Here is a 17,569-nt window from a genome sequence, read left to right on the forward strand (position 1 = left end):
GGCAAGCACATATTATTAAATTCGAAGGCAATTATTACCAACTAGTACAAGTTTGTCAGGTAATTAACCTCTGTTTGTTTTCATTTTCAATGTTCTCATAACAATAATGCTTCACTTTTGGAATTTGTATTTCAACTGATGTAGCATATGACATGGCTTCTTATCTTATCATTCTATTTCCACATAAGTTGGAATACAAAACCCAGTGTACCATTATTCTTTCATAAATGATTCTTATTGCCTTCCAGTAATAAGATGTCTGGTTTTACCACATTGGACTGGATGAAATGCTTGTTGGTAACTATTGTGCCTGTCCACTTGCTGTTACAGGCTGAATATTTCCGTCAGTTGCTTAAACCTGTCACGTAGTCTGCTGATACTAAAATCTGGGGCATTGGGATTTGGAAGATCTACCCTCTGGTTGTTTTTGTGCATAAGAAGGCAATGACAGAAAGGAGCCATTAGATTGTGTTAACCATTGACTGGGGATAGACAGCTTGCTTATTTTCAGTGATGGCCAAAATACCTTGAATTTACTATTAAACCCGTAGTTGCTGTAGGAACCTGAACCAATTGATAGTTGAATAACTGCCAGCTTTTAAGGTGAAAATCCTCCTTTCCTTTGAATTTTTGTTTTTCCAATTAAGTAGGTCTTGATGCAGAGTGACCAACACTTTCACCCAAAAAGGATAATGCGCCCCTTATTATCTCAAGTGGGTGGTGATTATGTGCACATTCCAGTTGCATCTCCTTTTGGTGCAGATTTACCTCCAGCTGCAAACCCACCAACACCTTTTCCGGGTGTTGAATTTCATCCCTCTGAGGTTTGCCCGAAGAATTTCATTATTTTTGATCAGACTGATCATAGAAGTCAAATCATGTTCCATCCTGCTATTGCACACAAATTTATGGGTCCTAGCTTTAATTTCCATGCAACTTACATCCAAGACAATTTTGAGAGGCATGATGCTACTAATGTGGGAAGAGAGATGGCCTCTTCTTTTAAAGAGGATTCAGATGATATTGATGCGTTGCTGAGCTTGGAAGAGGGAGACGAAGAAGAAGAATACGATGAGGAAGAAGTCAGCACTGCACGAACCTGTGGAATTTATGGAAGTCACTCTCCTGATTCTACCTCCACTTATGATTCAGAACCCCAACAGAATAAGTTTTCTTCCATGCTGAAGTCCTCTGGCAGTAGCAGCAAATGTCACAATGGGAAAAAACGTCAGAAATTGAAGAAGATGGTAAATGTCTTGAGGGGTTTTGTGCCTGGCGGCAATGAGTTGAAGACTGTTGCTGTTCTGGATGAAGCTGTGAGGTACCTCAAGTCTCTCAAGGTTGAAGTGCAGAATCTTGGAGTTGGGAATATGAAGAACTAAGCTTAGTGCCATGCAATGGTAACATTGATGAGACTCTTTATTATAATTATGAGTTTATAAGTTATTAGTTAGTTTCTTGCCTCGCTCTCGGCAGGTCAACATTAGGTTGATAATAATTTTGAGGGCGATCTAGAACTTATGGTTGTGGCAGAGATATCCAATTGTGTTTCTGTATTGAATTTGTTTCGATGTTTTTGGTTGCTGATCTTTCTTTGAAACTTGATGGGTGGGAACACATGCAATGGCCTTAAGGTATGATATGTTATATGCCTACTCTTGATCTAGTTGCCACTAGATTATGCCATATTGAACCTCTTAAATGTTATAAGTTATGCACTCTTATTATTATGTAATGTTATTATTTAAGTGATGCTCCCTGCTGTTGTTTTGCTTGTTCCTCGTGTCTCTTCGTCATCTGTGGTCCTCATTTAGTGATGAATATTTAATTTTTTAAATGCCCAAATAGTATTAATTACTTGACACGAGCATGTACTCGTTCTGGATCTACCTTTTTACTATTATGCCACTTCGATTTCTTTCATCTGTTGGAAAAATTGTTGACATTGAAGTCAAGGTTCTACGTACAGACTCCTGTGGATCCAAACTATATTTATTAGATAATGGCATAATGCCCCCTAGGTCCATATCACTTTATATGAGCTGGACTCGCTCATATGCTATCGATTATGTTGTCGAATTCTAGGGACATTGAGATTATTGTTACGCATGCGTGGTGTTTTCCTTTTCCTACACTCCTGCTGCTGCAGGACCCAATTGGTAGTGCTGTTTGTGGCGCAGGATTGGAGCTTTTTGCTGCCGCCCATCCCTTGCCAAGTTTTGTGCCTTTCAATTGGTCCCACCCGCAAATCAAACTTAAAAAAAAAAAAAAAATTGATATACACCGGCAAATCAAGCTCGTTGTTCAGAAATCTTTCATTTTCAATAGTCCCACGGTTTCCGCATCTTATGGATTTTTTTTCCTCTTCTAGAATTATATCCTTTGCGAGCACTTCATAACATTAAAGTGAGCTTGCTCTTCATGGTACGTTATTCGATAAAGTTAAATTTCGAGACAGAAATCTTCCCGATCTCCTCCACGATGAATATGCTCAATTGCCTTGTAGAAACTTTATAACCACCCTCAAAGGAAGTGGAAAGTAGACTAAGACCCATTTACTAGGAACTTTACGCGTGTCCAATATTGTTTTCAAATAACTTTTTGTTTTCTAAATTCGTGCGGCAGATGACTATGGAAGCTTTTGGGAAAATGTAAATTTTATTCTTCACTTTAAACAAGAAAAATAAAATACGAAGCTCCCAATGAACAACTTTTCTCCCTCATATCTCAGTTTTTAAAATTCATCTCTTAAAATAATAATAATACAATCCTCCCTCAAAATAATTTTTCCTCTTCTTGTTACATACATTATAATGTTCGATATTTTTATATATTAATGAAATCGAACTAAATTTGAAAATAAGATTTTCATTCGCATTTTAAATTCATGAAAATACCAGTAGACAAATAATATTGAATGCAATTAAAGAAGAATGAAAAAACAGAAACGACTTTCCTATTATTATTCCTGTGGTTACATCCACTTCGTAATTTCAGCACCCTAGAAAGCATCTTGAAATATGAAAGACATTCCGTTATTACTTTACCGATAAACCTAAACTAGAATCTAAAAGGCCTAAATTGCATCACCATCCTAATCAAAGTAAACATGAATTGGAAATGAAACTCCTGAATCGCCAACTAGAATGGTGTGGCCACCGGATGGCAAAACAATTTGTGCAGAGGAGTCCACGATCTGCAAACTCTCGCAAACATTATACTTGAATTTAACCTTCTGACTTTCTCCTGCTGGTACAGAGACCCTTTGGAAGCCAATCACTTGCTTGATGGGGCTTGCAGCAAGTTCGTTTGGTGGTTGTGAGTACACTATGATCACTTCACTGCCATCCCTCTTGCCTACATTCAGAACTTCAACTTCAAAGTCATACTGATAGTCATGACATTTCAGGTCATCAACTATCATTGCAGGGCAGGGGGGCTGGTAGACGCCGCTTGTGTAGTTGAGGTTGTGGCAATGATTAAACTTGCTCAGTTTAATGTGGATTGCTCGCTTTGAGGTTTTCAAATTTGTGTAGTTGAACTTGGTGTAGCTGAGGCCATGTCCAAACGGGTACACAGTAGAACCATTGAAGAATTTGTATGTACGACCTGGATAGCCCAAGCTGTCAATCGGTCTCAATTGCAAGGATGTCATTGGCAACTTTTGAGCATATTCTTCTTCATACCACGTAATTGGCAACCTTCCTCCTGCAAACAATCAGATAATTAAACAATCAAATATTTGTTAGACATTAAATTATGAACATTGAGCTATGCAAAGATAATGCTCACCAGGATTGTGCTTTCCAAAGACAATATCTGCAATGGCACGTCCACCTTCTTCTCCAGGATAGCCAGCCCACAAGATGGCTTTGATTTTTGTATTATCCTTTGCAAAAGAGATGTCAACACCACCTGCAGACATTATTACAAGAATTACAGGACCTTTGGCTGCCTCAGTTACTTGGTTGATAAGCTGAGTTTGGTAACCAGGGAGTGTTAGGTTCTCTCTATCCAAGCTCTCAGCCTCAATTGTCATATCTAAGCCAGCCACAATTATGGTAGCATCAGCCTTCTTGGCAGCTCTCACGGCTGGGAATATCAAGCTCTCATTCTTGCACATAGCTTCACCGCAACCCATTGCATAGCTCACTTTTCCATATGCGGCAAAGCCATCAATAGGAGCCCTGTACCGACATGGAGCACCTGCATAATTTCCAAGCATGGCCGAGGTGGCATTGGCATGTGGCCCAACAACTGCTAAGTTCCTGAACTTGGAAGTGCTCAAAGGCAAAGTATCATTATCATTCTTCAAAAGAACTATGCCCTGTCTTGCTGCATCTGCGGCCAACTCAATGTGTTCATCAGCGCACACATCAGCCTTTCCAAGAGACTTATATTGTGGGTGTCCATCGAACCAACCTAATCTCATTAGCACAGTATAAAGATATTTTAATGACTTGTCAACATCTGCCTCCCTGACCTTCCCTTGTCGGAATGCAGATCCAGTGAAGTCGGGGTAATAATCACCGCAGTCCAAATCCAGACCTGCTTTTAGTGTTCTGGCAACGGCATCCTCTCTTGTGTCACCAAGAAATTTATGGTCATCTACCATCACTTCTATTGAGTCACAATCAGAGACTATATATCTGAAAGAAAACGGAAGTACAATATTTAATCAAGGTTTGAGTAACGTTTTAATTTCTGTATACACTCAATATGATTAGTTAGGTTCTAAAATATGAAAATATCATTATAATATTATTATACCCATGAAGATCCCATTCCCCTCTAACTGTTTGATTCAAAAGTTTTGGATCAGCACAAGTTGGAATGCCGTTGACACGGTTATAAGAGCACATAATGCTACTAGCATCGCCTTCCTTGACACACATTTCAAATGGTCGAAGGAATGTCTCCACCATATCTTGCTCAGTCACCTTCAAAAAAAATAATAATTAAAAAAAAGGAAAATATGAAAAGAAAATTATAATATATTTTATTGACAAATGCAAATTTTTATTTATTTTTTCTTATTGTACCCTGGCATCAAAATGGAAACGATCAACTCCTGACCAATTGTCAACATCATAGGCAGCATAATGCTTGCAACAAGAAGAAACTTTGAGAGGTCTAGAGTTGGGATCCGTATAGTTATCATGTCCCTCAACATCCTGTAAGCCTCTAACATAATTAGCAGCATACTTGCCAACAATAAATGGATCTTCACCGGGTGTCTCAGTGGCTCTTCCCCATCGAGGATCTCTCAGTACATTAATTGTTGGACTCCAAAATGTCAATCCAGCACGCCCTAGATTGTACATGGCTCTTGCTTCTGTCGAAACAGCCTGCAATAATTTGACCCAAAAAGAGAAAAAAAGAATAATTACCAATGCATGTGCTGTCGCTATGCGCATTAATTAATATTCCTAGTAAAAAGCTTTTAAGAAAAACGGGGAAAAAAAAAAAGAAACACTGAACATGAACTACCTGGCCAATGGTTTTCCACAATGACTCATTGAAGGACGCTGTTGTAAGAATGACTGTTGGAAAACTTGTTGCACCGGGGACGAGATCATCGAAATATGTTCCTGGACCCACATTGGAGACGCCATGAAGTGCTTCGGACCACCACTCATACTTAGGCAAACCCAATCTCTGCACTCCTTTACCATGGTTTCCTAATTGCAACACTTTTTCGTCTATCGTCATTCTGTCCACCAAATCCTTAACCCTAACAGGATAAGGAAGCGATGAATCGCAGAATGAAAATGATGACATTTCCAATCCCAGATCATCAAGCCTTTTTGGGTCGCATACATAAGTGAAGTTACTGCCTTTTGGAGTAGCATCGTCCTCACTTAATGTTGATGCATTGTTAACAACTGCTCTCCCATTAGCGCAAACATTAAGAAGAAGAATGGAGAGACTGATGCCGAGAAGAAAATTCAGAACTTTAGCCATTGTTTGAGTTACGATGGAACTAGTGAATTGCATTGAAGTTCGAATGAGGTGTGTGCCTTTTATAGTTAATTATTTCCACTCATTTAATAAAAATAATATCCTTTTTTTCATATCTTTCTGTTGATCATTTTATGCTCATCATTATCCTCATAAGATTTACTCTATCTCATTTATGATTATATGATTATATCTTCAATGGATTGTTTCAACCAAATCTTATTCATACAGTTAGCATAAAGATCCCTTCGTTTTCTCATTTAGCTAGCTTCTCATAATCAACACATTTTCATTGTTCATAATTCTTAATGATAATCAAATCCTCACACGTCAACATAAACTCCTCCTTTTTCTCATTTAGAATTTTATTAATGATTGATTATCAAAATATCAAATAACGTTAATGTTTATACAATCACTTTTTTCTTAATTAATCAGTCTCCCATTTCTATTCAATTTCGTCATATACAGTCTTAAATTTTGTTCATTGAAGAGATGTCCAAGTTCGGTAACACTGTCAAGTGATATTCCCAAGTCGCGGACCATTGGATGAATTAGACTTAAATAAGAATTGTATAGGTTGACATAAAAGATTAGATAAGGACTATGACAATTTAGTGTGACGAGTTTGATTAATAATCGGATAACAATAATAATCTAAATAAGAGAAAATGATATATCATTAAAAAAGATTGATAGATTCGGAATATATTATTATTATTATTATTATTATTATTATTATGTTACCTTGATAAAACTGACTATAATCAGAGAATTGATCTCGACCATGACGGATAACTAATAATAAACATGTGCCAATTTAGAGTCATTAAAGATCAGGTAATTCAGTTGGATTTGAGGTTGAGAAAATGTTTGATATTAAATTTGGATCATTAAGCATATAAAATAAGAAATAACTTTTCATTGGCCACCCTGTCATTGTACAGGCCAGCGACCCAACTGATGATTATGTAAAGTAATTAATGAGAGCACTTAATTGACTTGTTAATTTTGCCAGCCAAACGAAGAATCGGTTGATTACTCTTCTTATTTCGTAAGCGCAGTTGTACATTGCACATTAAAAATCACATAGTTAATTATCGTATCATTTATTACTATTATTTGTGTGAGAGAGATCTTGGTGCATGCAGTCTTGTAAATTAATTAATTAATAAGTTAAAAAAGACCTGAATAGGAAATGAAATTCCCTTAACACCGACAACAATGTTGCGCAAAACCAGATGGCTGATGCTGTTAGTGGCTTAATCAACGATTATTAAGCTCATGCAAAAATTAAACGTGAATTTAATCTTCTCGTATTCTCCAGCGGCCACAAACACCCTTTGGAAGCCAATGACTTGATTGATATGAGTAGTAGCAATTCTTTCCGGTGGCTTTGAATAAACTATCACTGCTTCACTGCCGTCTACCTTGCCTGCGTTTTGAACTGCCATTTTAAATTCGAAAGCGTCATTGCACTTTAAATCGTCTGTCAAAACTGCTGGGCACTTGGAGCTGGAGGCTCCAATAGTGTACTTGATGTCACGGCAATGCTGACGTTTGTCTAATTTTATGTCGACTGGAAATGCGTAAAATGTTAGACTGTACTTGAACTGGGTGTAGCTTAAGCCATATCCAAACGGATGAACAGTTGAGCCCGTCAAAGAATTTGTATGTTCGACCAGGATACCCTTCGCTGTCTACAGGCCTTAATGGCATCGATGACATAGGTAGCTTATTGACATAATCAGCCTTGTACCATGTTACAGGCAATCTTCCTCCTGAAATTGAAAGATTCATGTTTCATTAGTTATTTACACACGCACACAAATAGATTACTTGACAAACAAACTATTGATATATTAAAAAAGTAGAATAATGCTATTAATAATTAATGCTTAATTACCGGGATTTTATTTTCCAGAAACAACATCTGCAATGGCATGACCACCTTGCTCTCCACGATAGCCAGCCCACAAAATGGATTTGATTTTTGAATTACTCTTAGCAAAGGAGATATCAACACCACCTGCAGACATGATCACAATAGTTACTGGACCTTTGGCAGCGTCAGCTACTTGGTTGATAAGCTGAGTTTGGTAACCAGGAAGTGTTGGATTCTCTCTGTCCAAGCTCTCTGCCTCAATGGTCAAATCTAAGCCAGCAAAAATTATAGTAGCCTCGGCATTCTTTGCAGCTTCTATGGCTTGATGCATGAAGCTGTTATTGTTGCAAGGAAAGCTGTAATTCAGGTTTCCCTATCAAGAGAAGCCTTCGAGAGGAGGGATGAATCCGCACAAAATACCTATAGGGTGCATTTGGCACACTGTATTGTATTATTTTAATGTTGGTTTATTATATTATGCTGTATTGCTTTAGCACTATATTATAATAATATTGTACAATATTTGGTGCTACATTGTATTGTATTAATTTTTTTGTGATTAACTTAAATTATATATTTAGAGAATAATATTTATTAGTACCTAGAAAAATACAAAATATAGAAGTCTTAAATTTTAGAAATTTAACATTTTTTAGTATAAATATTAAAAAAATAATTTTTCCATAAAGATTGAAACTTATAGCCTTATAATTGACAACATAACATTTATTTTTCAGTATTTTCTAAATATCTAACATGCGAAATAAAGATCAAAGTAAATAATTCAATCAAATAATCTCTAAATAATATCATAACGTAATGATATTTATATTATTGTTTTTATTAGTATTAATTTTAAATTAATATTATTTAAATTTATTCATATATAATATTTTTATTAGTTATATTAAATTTTTATACATTAATTACTGCAATATTATTAAATAATGTAATATCAAGTTATTTTCTTATTTTTGTATATTATTTAAGTACTTATTAATCAATTTTACATATTAATTATTATATAATTAAATAATATATTATTTAGTAATGGTTTTAATATAATAAAAATTAAAATATGAATAATAAATTATTAATTTATATTAATAATTATGATGTAAAAATAAAAGAAAATAAAAATTAATATTATATTATATTAAAAAGTTATATTAATTATTATTATTAAAAAAAAAAAAGAAGCAAAAGCAAAAAGTTAATGCAGCAACTGCCGCGTTAGCTTTTCTCGACTCACAGTCAGGTTTAGCTAATGCGGCAATTAGCATACCCCATTAATCTCTTGTAAAATTTTTTCAAGTATTGGTACTAAGTTAATGTGAACAGTATTTTAATATCCCATAATTTTGTGTACCAAACACACCCATAATGCATAAGTAAGAGCAAATTCAAAGCCCATAATACATTTAATGTTCATCAAATTAAAGATTAATATTGGCTGTAAATAATATACCTGCATAATTACCAATCATGGCTGCTGTGGCATTGGCAGGAGGCCCAACCAATGCAAGTGTTTTGATCGTACCATTGTTCAAAGGCAGAGTGTTGTTATCATTTTTTCAAAGGAACCAATCCCTCTCTTGCTGCTTCTGCCGCTAATTCAATGTTTTTAGCAGAGCATACATCTTTCTTGCCGGGTTAATAGTGTTGAGGGCTACCATCAAACCAATCTAGCCTCATTAACAAAATATAAAGGCACTTCAATGATCAATGACGTGTCTATGTCGGTCTCCTTGATCCTGCCTTGTTGCATTGCACTGACAGTGAAATTGGTGTAGTAGTCGCCACAATCCAAATCCAGACCTAAAACATCAGCTTACATTAACGAATTTCATGATCAAGTTATGAATCCAATATATAGTCGATAAGGCATACATATAATAATAAGAGACAAGTTAATTAACCTGCTTTTGGTGTTTGTGCTACAGCATCCTCTTTTGTGTCATTGGGAAATTTCTGGTTATCAACTATAACTTCAATTGAATCACAATCTGACGCCATATATCTGGAAATTAAATGAATTTAATTGTTAATTAAAGAAAAGCAAAAGAAAAATTTAAATCAGTGGTTATTGTATTAAATTAGCGGCTTGTCCCATTCCATTCATCTCTGGTGGTTTGTTTCAAGAGTCTAGGATCTGAACAAGTTGGAACGCCGTTGACTTTGTTATAGGAGCACATAACACTGCAAAAATAGCCTTCTTTATCACATGTTTCGAATGGTACTTGGAGCGTCTCTGCCATATCTTGCTCCGGCACCTCTAAAAATTTGTGGAGAAAGGAAAAAAAAATTAATGGCATGCAAATCTACTAATTTTTTGTTCTTAAAGTTACTAACCCTTAGCATCAAAACTCAAACTATCAACACTCTGCCATTTGTCAACATCGTAGGCAGTGTCATGTTTGCAACAAGCAGAAACTTTAAGAGGTCTAGTGTTCGAAATTCCGTAGCATTTTCTTGTCCGCCAACATCTTGCAGACCGCTAACACAGTTAACAGCATATCTGCCCACAGAGAAAGGATCTTTGCCAGCTGTCTCCAGTGTTCTTCCCCATCTAGGATAAGTTACAACGTTAATGTTTGGATCCAAAATGTTAATCCAGCGTGTCCTAAATTGTGCATTGCTCTTGCTTCTGTTGAGACAGCCTAAGCCAATAATTAATATGAAATTTAATTTTGTTATAGTAATGCAAAAGGAAAAATTACAATAATATATATATATACATATATACACCGGTTGCTCATTTAACTACCCAGCCAATCCTTTTCCACAATGACTCATTGAATGAAGCTGTTGTGACGATGACCATCGGAAAACTTGTTGCACCAGGAACTAAATGGTAGAAACATGAGCCAAGAGGAGTGTTTTTCTTGCGACCAATATTGGACACGCCGCGAAGTGCCTCAGAACACTACCATATACATGCAGCCCCAGCCGCGGTACCACATAAGCAAGATCTCCTAGCTGCCGCAATTTTTCATCTAGTGTCATTCTGTATATCAAATCCTTCGCCCTAATAGGAAAAGCAAGTGATACATCACAGAAGACAAAGTCCGAAATTTTCAACTGAATAGCTGCAAATCTTTTGGGATCACGCACATAGGCGGTGAAGCTATTTTTGCTACTTGTTGCGGGTTTAGTGCTAGCTGCTGCATTGAAACAAGTAACAAGAATAACAATGGATATAGTACTGATACATAAAAGGAAACCTGTAAGGTTTATTATGGCTTTGTAGAAGAAGCTCTTGACAACAATTTAATTGCCATGAGTGTTTTTAAATAAAAGTAACAATTAATGGTGAGCCACAGTGTATTTTCAGCTGCATAATAACTTAATTTATATAGAAAATGCAAGATATAAAAGGAAGAAACGAGTCACACACACTTTGATCTTATCTACTATTAACAAAGAAATAACTCTTCCATTAATTATATGACCTCGTAATCGGACTTTTTCTGAATGTATTGCAAATACAGCATTGAAAATTATCATATAATATCACCTAATTGTTACACTAGATAAGTTGATTAAAGGAATATGTACTTACTTACATAAGTTAATTGTGTTGGTTGGCTATGTGCCATCGGCGTGTAGATGTGCAGCGACAAGGAGAGATAATAAATTGTGTTTTTGAAATTTTTGTCAAAATTTTGTGTGTGGTGTATATATGTATGTATGTAGGCGCGCACGCACGCAGGCACATATTTAATTTCAACTCATGCATCCATTCAAGTTTGAACATAAACTTGAGTTTTAGGAATGCTGCATCTTATCGTTGGAGCATGATCTTGACTTTTAACAAAAGAATATTTATAAACACAATTTTAATTTTAAAGTTAAAATTTTAACCTTAATTGATTGAATTAACAATTTTGTGTTTAAGAATAATCTTATTCCATTGTTGTTTGTTTCTTTTTTACATGAAGCACACTAAAAATAAATAAATAATAACATGTAGGTAGAGATGATTTTTTTTTTCAAAATTTGAATGAGTCTGAACTTTCTAAATATATATATTTAAACGAATTTGAATATAAATATTTGAATGGCAATGTTGTGGAAGCATGTGGTTGAGCAATTACCAATGTTATAGCGACTATGACTTTTGGAGAAATGTAAATATGACAAATACATGCAAAGAAAATAGGACACAATAATTTACGTGGTTTGGCGTAAAGCCTACGTTCACGGAAAAAAACTGAAAGATAATTTTATTAACAAATATGAATTTACAAAATTGGAAAAACTCTCGACAAACAAAACCCTAATACACTCAAATGGAACCTCACTAGAACACTCAAGTGAAAGCTCTATCAAATTTCTCAAATTACTTCACTTGTAATTACTCTCAATTCTCTCGATTTTGGGATGCCTTACTCTTTTGAGATGAAACTCAATTTATAGTGTATGTGTAGCCTTGAGTTTCAACAAGACAAGTCGCTATCCTTGAAATTTTCATCACATTGAGATGGAACTTGCATTGCATGCATTAAAGTCATGCATGTTGTCCTCTTAATCTTCATAACATCCATATTAAATTACTGAGAAATACGAAAGCGGAAGCGTACCTGAATCCATGGTGATTCGTAGTGGTTCTTGAGTGTAGGAGATGGACTTCCAATTTTCTTTTTTTCTTGAGTTTAGAATTCTCTTTGAGAGGATTAGAGAATTACAAAAGATTATTTTCGAGAGATTGGGGACCATAACCCCTTTTATATAAATATCGTGACTATTAATTTTATTTTAGAAAACCCAACAGTCACGTATTTATGATAATAATCACTTCAGCCCCTCATTAAAGTGATGATTAAATTCTGGTATCTATGCATTTAATCCACAATAATTATACCCTTAACCATTTAATGAACTTCAATTAGATCACTTAATTCTTGGCTTATTAAATAATAGCACACACATTTTATTTATTTCATGTGTGGCCCCAAATATATTAGATTAATATAAAATTAATCTAACAATGCATACTTTGTCAGCAATTGCATGTGCAATTTGCCGCCACTTTCAACTTTCAACAACAACGCTAAAATTGTCAAACAATTTCACTATCATCTTCACGCTCAAATAGTTGGCAATTTGTCTTTAATAAATTTCCATATTTAAGTAAAAATTTCAACAAGCATGTTTGTTTTTCTTTTTTAATAGCCGATTATAAATGAAATTTTATTTGTTTTTATAAATAAAAATATCTTAAATATGTTTATTTGACATTATTTATATTCTTACAAATCAAAACAGAAAAAAGAGATTACACTTTGTAGTTTAGGGAAAAAAGTATATTTTATAAAGATATTTTTGGATTATAATATTTACTTCTCATTCACATATTTTTTCATTCAGATAAATATAAAAGAAATTTACTTTTTCTATTTAGATAAAAATATCTGAAAATTAGATATAAGTTACAAAAAAAAAGTAAATTTGAAAAAATAAATAAAATTTCAGACTTGAGACACTTAACAAACAAGCCTATAGTCTCGTTGCCATTCAATAATTTTCTTTTTAATCTTCGAAAAATAATCATTTAACATAAGAGTTTATTGTAGTTTTGGATTAAAAAATGAGGACATCTGATAATTTTCAATTGAACATTATCTCTCGTTGTGGTAAATAAATAAAACTTTATAAACCTTAACTATAGCTGAGCTATCTAGACTAATCCAGCATCATAGGAGATGAGGACTATAAAATCAAATTTGAACAGAGATGGAATTATCTAGACTAATCCAACATCATAGGAGATGAAGACTATAAAATCAAATTTGAACAGAGATGGAATTAGAATATTAGAGGAAAATAGTGGGAAATCGTCCACTCAATTTATTTACTTAAATAATTAAATAATAAAGGAATTGACAAATCCTTTTGAACAATGGAATTAATATTTTTTTAATAAATTAAGTTGACTTGGAGGGGAAATGAAACTGCACCATCGCCAAGTAAAATGGTATGCGCACCCGCTGCTAGAATACTATTTGCAGCAAAGTCGATGTTTCTTAAGCTGTCGCAAACATTCAAGGTGAAATTAACCTTGGCACTTTGCCCTGCCGCTACATAAACTCTTTGGAAACCAATCAATTGCTTGATAGGTGTACCCGCAATTCCTGGAAGTTTTGAGTAAACCATCACTACTTCACTGCCATCCACTTTACCAACATTTTGAACTTCGATTTCAAATGTGAAATAATTATCATTGCACTTTAAGTCGGCCGTTTGAACTGCGGGGCATTGGGGCTTGGTGGCGCCATTTGTGTAGTTTAGGTCGCGGCAGACTTGGAATTTATCCAACTTCACGTCAATTGATTTGTTGGAAAAGGCTAGATTGTACTTGAACTGGGTGTAGCTTAGGCCATATCCAAATGGGTACACGACTGGACCATCGAAGAATTTATATGTTCGTCCTGGTAATTTGTCAACAGGCCTCAGTGGCATGGATGTGAATGGAATCTTGTCGACATAATTACCCTCGTACCATGTAAGAGGCAATTTTCCTCCTGAAAAAGTGGAGAAAAACAAAGTTAACTATTATTCGTCGCATATATGAAACTTGTGTCCATTTGCCTTATAGGAGGAAAGAGACAAAAAGCTTACCGGGGTTATATTTTCCGAAGACAATATCAGCAATGGCACGACCGCCTTCCTCTCCAGGATAGCCAGCCCACAAAATGGACTTGATTTTTGGATTGTTTTTAGCAAAGGAGATATCAACACCACCCGCACACATCAATACAAGAATAACAGGACCTTTGGCAGCGTCGGCGACCTGGTTAATAAGTTGAGTTTGGAAACCTGGAAGATAGAGATCATTTCTATCAAGTGCCTCAGCCTCAATAGACAAGTCCAAGCCTGTGACGATTATTGTAGCATCAGCATTCTTTGCGGCATCCGTGGCTTGGGATATCATGCTGTCGTTCTTGCAAGCAATGTCAGCACATCCGACTGCGTAATTCACATTTCCATATGTTGAAAGGCCAGTCATAGGAGAGATGTATCGACATGGAATCCCCTCGTAGTTTCCGATCATGGCTTTCGTTGCATTGGCATGAGGCCCAACCACGGCTAAGGTTTTGATGGTGGCATTATGAAAAGGAAGTGTCCCGTTATCATTCTTCAAAAGAACAATTCCTTGTGCTGCTGCTTCTGCCGCTAATTCAATGTGTTGAGGATTGCATATATCATTCTTTCCAAGAGATTTATATTGAGGGCTTCCATCAAAATACCCTAATCTCATTAGCACAACATAGAGAAACCTCAGTGACCTATCTATGTCCGTCTCTCTGACCTTCCCCTGCTGCACTGCACCAACAGTGAAATTGGTGTAGTAGTCCCCGCAGTCCAAATCCAATCCTAAGTTAACATACACAAAACCATGAAATGTATTTTAATAATATTAAATCCAATGGAAGCAATCTACTTCACAATTATTATTATTAGGCAGTTAGGGCACATAAATGACTAACCTGCTTTTAGTACACGGGCAACAGCTTCTTCTTTGGTGTCGTTAAGGAATTTGTGGCTTTCAACTATAGTTTGGATTGAATCACAATCTGAGACAATATACCTGAAAGAAATTCCAATTAACATGTTGATTAATATTGGTTAATATTTTCAAAATAACCAAATGAGATTATGATTCCAAGTGTATAATAAATTAATTGTACCCATGAAGATTCCAATCTCCTCTGATAGTCTGATTCAAAAGTTTAGAATCAGCACAAGTAGGTATGCCGTTAACGCGGTTATAAGAGCACATAACACTGCTGGCATCGCCTTCTCTAACACACATTTCGAACGGTAGATTGAATGTCTCGATCATGTCTTGCTCAGTCACCTTCATACATATTGTAGTAATTAGAATATTAAAGAAACATATATAATAAACTTGAGCTTAATAATTAACGAGTATTTGTTATATATAAAATTACCCTCGACGAAGTAATTAATTTACCTTAGAATCAAAATGGAAACGATCAACTCCTTTCCAATTGTCAAGGTCGTAGGCAGCATAGTGCTTGCAACAGGCAGAAACTTTAAGAGGTCTGGTGGACAAATCGGCAGTGTTCTCCTGTCCCTCAACATCCTGTAGGCCTCTAACATAGTTTACAGAGTACCTTCCAACAACAAAAGGATCTTCACCGGGTGTCTCCATTACTCTGCCCCATCTTGGATCCCTCACTACGTTGATGTTTGGACTCCAGAATGTCAATCCAGCATTCCCCAGATTGTGCATAGCTCTTGCTTCTGTCGACACTGTCTGGCCAATCTTCTTCCATAATGACTCGTTGAACGAGGCTGTTGTGAGAATAACAGTTGGAAAACTTGTAGCGCCAGGAACTTCACTGTCAAAATGTGTGCCTGGAGGAGTGTTTGTTCTGCGACCAATATAGGAGACGCCGTGAAGTGCCTCGGACCACCATTCGTACAGGGGAAGTCCCAATCTAGGCACGCCATAAGCAAGATCTCCGAGCTGCTGCACTTTTTCAGCCAGAGTCATTCTGTCCACCAAATCCTTCGCCCTAACTGGGTAAGGAAGCTTTGCATCACAAAATGTAAAGTCCGACAATTTCAATTTAAGTTCGGCAAACCTTGCAGGGTCACACACGTAAGTGAAAGTTTTGTTGTCGGGTGCTGCATTAGTAGAAATTACAAGAAATGAAACGCATATGCTAAAACATAATATGAAATTTGAAATTCTTGCCATGACCTTGTACGAGAAAGAAATTAAGAAGCCAGTATATAATCAACTTGATTTTTGTAAGTGATGATGACAATTTATTCGTCCAGTGTGCCATTTTATAAGTAACTTCTACGTGCCTGATTTATCGTCTTATGTTCATAACTTGTAGTTGTAAACCGCAAAATTTTTGAAATTAGTTGTTTTTACAGCAACACATATCCTAGATTACCAGTCTTACCAGATTGATGTTATGACAACCATCACTTGGTTTTGGTCTGTGAGTAAGATACAGCTGTTAATTTCGATCAATAATATCTATATTATTATCCAATCCAACTGAAATCATACCTAAATACACACAATAGCTGTTACTCAATTGACTATTTTTTTTAAAAAGTACAAAGTTACAACTTGGACTTAATAGGATTGGTTTTAGAAAAAGAAATTGTAATAATAAAAATTTAATATTATTTTTTATTAAGTATGACCTAGTTATTGACGCTCGAAATAATAACAGCGGTTTGAATATCCCCCCCCCCCCCCCCCCCCTCTCTTTTCTTTTTTGGATGATGGTTGAAGAATTCCAATTTTTCGGAGCTGAAATCCAGTTCATAAGATTCAGGCCTCAGGACAGTGCTATTTTTATTTTACTTTGAAAAAGATAAAATTGGTTATAATTAGAACTATAATTAATTTTTTTTCAAATATTTAATCAACTAATTGTAATTTAATCTAATTAGCCAACAAACCGTGGTTGGCTAAGTCGGTACTTCTTCTTGTGGATATTAATTATCATATTTTCTGCGTTAAGCTTACAGTGGGCTGTGGGCATCATATTTTGGATTTTGGGGTCCTATTTCTGCTGGGCTTGCACACTTTCATTATATATATATATATGTCAAAAAAGTTGTAATTTAATTAAATAAAAATTTATAAAGAACTTATGTAATGTAGAAAAGTTTTAGAATATTAGAGATAACATGTCAGTTATATAATAAATAAATGATGTTATACGT

The 17,569-nt window shown here is 35.3% G+C and overlaps 3 protein-coding genes and 1 pseudogene across 3 annotated transcripts; 1 reads left to right on the forward strand and 3 right to left on the reverse strand.

Moving 5' to 3' along the window:
• The first annotated feature begins 27 nt into the window (after nucleotides 1–27).
• Nucleotides 28–1,774, forward strand: LOC18053270 (transcription factor bHLH144). Its single transcript, XM_006449589.2, has 2 exons — nucleotides 28–59; nucleotides 331–1,774. The coding sequence occupies exon 2, from the start codon at nucleotides 657–659 to the stop codon at nucleotides 1,380–1,382; it is 726 nt and encodes a 241-aa protein (XP_006449652.1). The 5' UTR covers nucleotides 28–59; nucleotides 331–656; the 3' UTR covers nucleotides 1,383–1,774.
• Nucleotides 1,775–2,980: 1,206 nt separating this feature from the next.
• LOC18053271 (probable beta-D-xylosidase 5) lies at nucleotides 2,981–5,978 on the reverse strand. The gene is made up of 5 exons (XM_024190167.1): nucleotides 5,491–5,978; nucleotides 5,043–5,348; nucleotides 4,771–4,940; nucleotides 3,793–4,649; nucleotides 2,981–3,708 (listed from the first exon to the last, which is right to left on the reverse strand). Exons 1-5 carry the CDS (start codon nucleotides 5,962–5,964, stop codon nucleotides 3,095–3,097), a joined length of 2,421 nt encoding a protein of 806 aa, XP_024045935.1. The 5' UTR covers nucleotides 5,965–5,978; the 3' UTR covers nucleotides 2,981–3,094.
• A 1,245-nt stretch (nucleotides 5,979–7,223) lies between these two features.
• Nucleotides 7,224–12,439, reverse strand: LOC112101075 (annotated as a pseudogene).
• Nucleotides 12,440–13,765: 1,326 nt separating this feature from the next.
• LOC18053272 (probable beta-D-xylosidase 2) lies at nucleotides 13,766–16,577 on the reverse strand. The gene is made up of 5 exons (XM_006449591.2): nucleotides 15,825–16,577; nucleotides 15,538–15,707; nucleotides 15,337–15,437; nucleotides 14,468–15,223; nucleotides 13,766–14,370 (listed from the first exon to the last, which is right to left on the reverse strand). Exons 1-5 carry the CDS (start codon nucleotides 16,575–16,577, stop codon nucleotides 13,766–13,768), a joined length of 2,385 nt encoding a protein of 794 aa, XP_006449654.2.
• Nucleotides 16,578–17,569: the final 992 nt, after the last annotated feature.

The sequence above is a fragment of the Citrus clementina genome, unplaced genomic scaffold, assembly GCF_000493195.1.
Source record: "Citrus clementina cultivar Clemenules unplaced genomic scaffold, Citrus_clementina_v1.0 scaffold_2, whole genome shotgun sequence".
In the NCBI taxonomy this organism is placed as follows: Eukaryota; Viridiplantae; Streptophyta; class Magnoliopsida; order Sapindales; family Rutaceae; genus Citrus; species Citrus x clementina.